This window comes from Trachypithecus francoisi, unplaced genomic scaffold, assembly GCF_009764315.1.
Source record: "Trachypithecus francoisi isolate TF-2019V2 unplaced genomic scaffold, Tfra_2.0 Lachesis_group14, whole genome shotgun sequence".
Classification (NCBI taxonomy): domain Eukaryota; kingdom Metazoa; phylum Chordata; class Mammalia; order Primates; family Cercopithecidae; genus Trachypithecus; species Trachypithecus francoisi.
Genome location: NW_022681459.1, coordinates 29,008,645 through 29,014,975, shown reverse-complemented (window position 1 = coordinate 29,014,975; position 6,331 = coordinate 29,008,645). Strand labels below are relative to the sequence as shown.

General features: G+C 46.5%; 1 protein-coding gene across 3 annotated transcripts in view; it reads left to right on the top strand.

Annotated features, from left to right (window-relative positions):
* The window catches only part of C2CD2 (C2 calcium dependent domain containing 2), a 71,917-nt gene that overhangs the window by 31,568 nt on the left and 34,018 nt on the right, over window positions 1–6,331 (top strand). For all 3 annotated transcript variants that reach the window (XM_033232548.1, XM_033232547.1, XM_033232549.1), the window contains 3 exons: window positions 1,283–1,396; window positions 5,358–5,462; window positions 6,080–6,202. In XM_033232548.1, coding sequence (XP_033088439.1) covers window positions 1,283–1,396; window positions 5,358–5,462; window positions 6,080–6,202 — 342 coding nt within the window. The remainder of the gene's footprint in view (window positions 1–1,282; window positions 1,397–5,357; window positions 5,463–6,079; window positions 6,203–6,331) is intronic.

Here is a 6,331-nt window from a genome sequence, read left to right as displayed (position 1 = left end):
TTAGCCAAAAAAGATGGCTAATGGCTTTGACTGTGTATGAATGTGGAAACATTTGGGGAATTAAAAATCAGCTATTGTGGAGACACAGAACAAGATGATATTTAAAGAAAAAGACTTTGTTGGCCGGGCACGGTGGCTCATGCCTGTAATCCCAGCACTTTGGAAGGCTGGGGCGGGTGGATCACGAGGTCAGGAGATCGAGACCATCCTGGCTAACACGATGAAACCCCGTCTCTACTAAAAATACAAAAAATTAGCCAGGAGTGGTGGCACGCACCTGTAATCCCAGCTAATCAGGAGGCTGAGGCAGGAGAATCGCTTGAACCTGGGAGGTTACAGTGAGCTGAGATTACGCCTTGCATTCCAGCCCGGGCGACAGAGTCAAACTCCGTCTCAAAAAAAAAGGAAAAAAACTGCATTATATGTGGAAAGCGCATGATAACTAGATTTGGTCAAGAGTTTACATCCTAAGAAAGTCATCAGGAAGCAAATATTTGAAATACTGTTCTAGTTTTCAAATTACTACATTATAGAAAAGATGTTAATCTGAATATTTATCCAACTTTGAAACTCTAAATTTGTATCCTTGCTAATGTATAAAGTCCAGATTATTTTGATATAAAGATGCCTAGGCCGGGTGTGGTGGCTCACGCCTGTAATCCCAGCACTTTGGGAGGCTGAGGTGGGTAGGCTGAGGTCAGGAGTTCGAGACCGGCCTAGTCAACATGGTGAAACTTTGTCTCTACTAAAAATACAAAAATTAGCTGACCATGGTGGTATGCACCTGTAATCCCAGCTACTTGGGAGGCTGAGGTGGAAGAATCGCTTGAACCAGGGAGGCGGAGGTTGCAGTGAGCCGAGATTGCTCTACTGCACTTCAGCCTGGGTGACAGAGTAAGACTCTGTCTCAAAACAAAAAAGAAAAAGATGCCTATGGCATCTGAGCGCAGTGGCTCATGCCTGTAATCCCAGCACTTTGGGAGGGCAAGGTGGGAAGATTGCTTGAGCCCAGAAGTTCGAAACCAGCCTTGGTAGACCCCATCTTTACAAAAAAAAAAATACAAAAATTAAGTGGGTGTGGGGGCACACCCCTGTAGTTCCATGTACTCAGGAGGCTGAGGTGGGAAGATCGCCTGAGCTGGGGAGGTATGAGCCGAGATCGCACCACTGCACTCCAGCCTGGGCGACACAGCAAGACCTTGTCTCAAAAAAAAAAGATGCCTATGTATGCACTGTCCTTTGTTTTGGATACAGTTTTCTCCCTTACCCGTGCCTCCTCCAGGTGGTGGTCTGTCAGGTGGTGGGCCAGGCTATTCAGTTCTTGGTCAGCGAGAAGCCTGCGTCGGATGCTGGATGCCGGCTGTACAACGTGCGGCTCTCCCCATTCCATTTACAGGTAAAGATGTGTAGATTTTGCAAGTTATGAGACCTGTCACAGTTCTCAGAAATGTGAAGAGTGAGCATGGTGTGAGTCACGGGGCTGTAACATTCATGTTTTTATTAATTATCATTTCGTGTCATAATTTTCAAACTGTAAGCTTCCATACAGGATTGTATATGTAGGAAATGATCATACACACTACACATGACACACACACACTACACACGCACACATACATTTATAACAAACTCAGGGGTTCGCTCTTTCGGGCATTTGAACAAGGCGGGGTGTTGTTGACGGATATGATAAGGCAGGTGGCATCTGAGATGAGAAAAGTGGTTCTGGTTCTGAATCTGGCCCTGGTTGCAGCTTGGAAACAGCAGAGCGGCGGCGGTGGGCCATTCCTCTTTTCAGTTTCTGACGAGGTTGATTCAAAAAGAACCCCCCCCATTATTATTATTTTTAGAAATCTGGTCTGCCATATTCACCTCTGTATCCTTAGCGCTTGGCACACTATAAATACTTAACATGTTTATCAATTGAATAAGTGAACAAAACTAGATATAAATGACTCAGATAACTGTATACTATTCATTATTAGGTATTATTTTGGGCGTTATGATGGACATAAGAAAAAAATGCTCAAATGTGTATTCTCACTGGAGAAATAAAATCAATAAACATGAAACAATTAAGAAATAAGACATTATTCTGCAGTGATAAGTTGTGAGAAATATATAATATATAGAGAGATGCAAAAAAAAATAGTTTATTTGAAAATATGTACTTGAGCTTGAATTGTTTTGGTGATGAGTTCCTAGGAAGTAATTTCATAATGAAAAGAGGCACTTTGTAGCATCCATCACCATTCAAAGAATTCCCAGCGTCAGTTTTGTCAATATCCTGGATGCTTTTTTTTCTTTTCTCTCTTCCTTTGCCTTCCTTGCATTTCTGCCATTCCTTTCTCTACTTTTCTCATTCTTCCATCCCACCTTTCCCTTCCTGGGTTCTCATTCCTTTTCTCTGGTTTATGATCAAGCCTGAAAATGGTGTCTTATAAAGCTGGCAGGTTTGACTTGGAATCTGGGAAAGTATTTATTTTTATTTTTATTTTTTATTTAAGTTCTAGGTTACATTAGTATTACCATCATTCCATGTTTTAATAATAGGCTTATAATAATAAAGACATATGTCTAATTATACACAGCTCTATAATTTTACATAGAGCGACTTACGGATGTCTAGTAATTAGAGTAAGCCCAGTGACACTTTGCATGCCCAAATCATCAGAGAGCTTGTGCGTCTCTCACATCCGGCCAGATAGTCACCAGAGTTCCTATTTAGCTGGTATTTAAAAATTGCAGTTGTCTGGGCTTGTTTCAAGGGTCACTGCCAGTTCAGTGCCCTGTTTCATCTCCCGTGTCCTTGGACTTAGCACCGAATTTGGGGGATGAGCTCAAGTCATGCAGAATTCCCAGTTGCAAGGGAAGATGACATCTCGTATGCTTTTCCTACAAAGGCATAGTTTTAAATAGCCAGCACTCACAAGATTTCCTGGCTGCCCACGTGGCTTTTTTCTGAAATCCACCCTCCCAGTTTCTCAGCCCCGCCCCAGCAGCACCCCCTTTGAGAGAACTGCAAAGATGAAAGGTTGGCACCATGGATTCGTGAGGTGTTCGTGCTCTCCTGCATCCCCCAGATGATTTGGACGATGTGATTAGAAAATAACCTTCAAAGTCTGGGTCATATTTACCCAACATTTGATGCATGTTTTGGAACTGACTGAGTCCAGAGAGGATCACAAACACAAATGAAGAAATGTCATTTCTGACATTGTGTTCATTATATCAAAGCATTCATGCCATTTTAAGCAGCTCACACAGAAGGAACACAGTTGTATCTTTGATCTGTTAACACAGTTAGAAACCGGTATGTGGATTACCTCTGAGCGCAGAGGCAGCTGCTAGAGATTGGTAAGTAATTGATGCTGGTGGCAGGAGGCGTTCCCGCTTCTCTGATGTTCCTCCGACCAGAGATGCAAGAGTGGTCTCCCTCGACTCAGCTGTCTGTGTCAAAACAATTAAAGTGCACTTTTCCCCTAGAATTACCTAATTTTTTCCAGAATTACCAGACAAGGAAGGCAGGTTGGAGACGGTTATGAAGTAAAAGTCATCTTTTTTCTCTTACCCTGCTTCTAGCTGAGGTGAGAGTCCACGTACTCAGATAGTCTAAAGTTGTTCTTTCCTTTTGTTTAGGAGCGGGGAAGGGATGGGGATGTGCAAAGGTGAGACTTTTGCTTTGGACGGAACATCTAGCTGAAGAATAAAGGATGCAACAGTAGCTTTCTTATGGCTGTGGAAACAAATGACTGTGAACAGTTTAAAACAGCACAGACTGGTGATGCCATCATAAGGGAGGCCAGGTGTCCGGCCAGGTGCAAATCCAGAAGCTGTCAGGGCTGCCTGCCTTAGTGGCAGTCACAGGGGAGTCTGTTCGTTGCTTTTGGGGTTTTTGGTAGAATTTCATTCCATGGGATTACGGGACTGAGTTCCATTTTCTTGTTGGCTGTCAGTGGAGGGCCATTTCTGGCTCCTTGAGACACCCCGTTTTTCAGCTCAGGGTTCCTTCCTGCACTTCCACACCATCAGGGGTGCTTACAGTCCTCACTTCATATGCCCTGGCCCCTCTTCTCCCATGCTCCCCCACTCTTCAGGACTCACGTGCTTCCACTGGGCTCTTCGGAAGGACCCAGTGTCATCTCCCCATCTTGAGGTCCTTCCCCTCTTGCACCTGCCAAGTCTTCTGTGCCCTGTAGGGTCCCACAGTCACAAGTTCCAGGGATTAGGGTGTGGACATCTTTGGGGGCCACTGTTCTGTCTCCCAAATGGACAGGATGGGATGAGGCATCCTTAGAGATTGGAGTCCAGTTAGAGGCTGCGGTGGCGCTCCCGGCAAGAGACAGTAAAGATGCCTTTGTGCTGCACACAATCTTCAGGGCTGTGTGAGTGTGGGGCAGGGGAGCCCACGCCCAGGATTACAATGAGGTGCCCTGGGCCCTTCTCTCACTCCTCTCTCCTTTATGCCTTGGGGACACTCCCAGAAGAAGAAATGCAAGGCACAGCAAAGTATGTTAAATAGACTGCAGGGCTTTGATGACATCTAGTTGTTGGAAACCAATGCTGAGGTTCCTCTTTGAGGGGTAGGTTGAGGCCAGTGAAGGGGCAGGAAGGGAAGGGAGTAAAGGGAGTTTGGGGTCCTGCTCTCCCTTTTGAAAGCACATAGTATGCCAAATGGAAAGCTAAGCAGTTTTCTATGAAAATACGTGAATAAATGAGCAGGTACGCATATACATACACGCACACTCACGCACACATGCACACACACGCACACACAGGCATACATGCTTACACGCACACTTCCACACACGCTCAAATACACACACACACGCACACTCACATACACTCACACACACTCACACATGCACACACATGCCCATACACGCACACACGCACATGCATACACACCCACTCACACATACACACACACTCACATGCACATACATGCTCACACATGCGCATATATGCACTCACGCACACATGCACTCACACATGCACACACCCCCATACACACACATGCACATCCACACACGCCCACTCACACATGCACACTCACACGCACACACGCTCATACATGCACACACATGCACACTCATACACGCACATGCACACACACACTCACATGCACACATGCACACACTTGCATGTCACATGGGCACATGTTCACATATGCGCACACACATGCTCACATGCAGTCACACACATGCACACACATGCTCATACATGCACACATGCTCACATACATGCACACACACATGCACACGTGTTCACATACACAGTCACATGCACACATGGACACGCACATGCACATTAAGGCTTTAGTGGAAAGAGTAGCCCTCTAATAACTTGTTTTTTAATAGCTGGAGTTCCACATGAAAGAGAAGAGAGAGGACCTCCAGATTAGCTGGTCCTTCATCAGTGTGCCGGAAATGGCCGTTAATATCCAGCCCAAAGCACTGGGGGAGGTCAGTCCGTAAGTTTTTGTGATTCTTCCATTGGCGTGAGAACACATGTGTGTTAGGACAGTCTGTGGCGGGGAACTGAGTGCATGGCTGGTGTTGGTGGCCTCCTTCCCTATCCCCAGCCACCCCTTGTGGGGCTGGCTTGGGCCTGTCTGGATGTGGATGGTCCCTTTGGCTTGGCAGGGCCTGCGGGGGATGGCTTTGATGGATTGAATGCAGAGCTCCCCCCTGAGCTGCACCTGGAGTCACCTGGCCACTTAAAAAAACCCTGAAGCCTTCCCTGCCCCACCCCAGATGCAGGTTTGCTTGGCTGGATGATTTTAGCATATGCAGCCAAGGATAATGACACTGTAGGTACCCGCTGCATGCTCTGCCATATCTGGTGATCAGGCACTCTTTCCCGTGGTGAGGGCGCTGCACTTGTAACTTGAGCTGAGTCCGAAGGCTGCTTCCAAGGGCAGGGCCTCTTCTTTCCACAGTTTTTGCAAGGACAGAGCTAAAATCTGAAGGTAATTTCCTTCCCTCCTGCTTTGCATGGTTTTAGTCACCCAAAGACATGAGGTTGGGAGCAGGGAGTGGGCTTGCAAAGTCGATTTGTCAACTTTCTCCTCTTTCACTAGGACCCGCTGGCTGAGACAAGTGCGATGTCTGACACTCTCGAGGACATCTTGAAGCATTTGGTTGGTTCTGCCTCTCCATCAGTGGTTCTGATCATTAAGCCCATGAATGTAAAGGAAGCTCAGGTAAACCCATCTGGGTGCTGTGGCTGCCTCTGAACCCCATCAGGCACCATGGCCCGCCTCTCCTGGAGAATCTGTGTGCATTTCCAGCATTCCTCCACCTCCCATGGTAGAGCCAAGATGGTTTGGGTG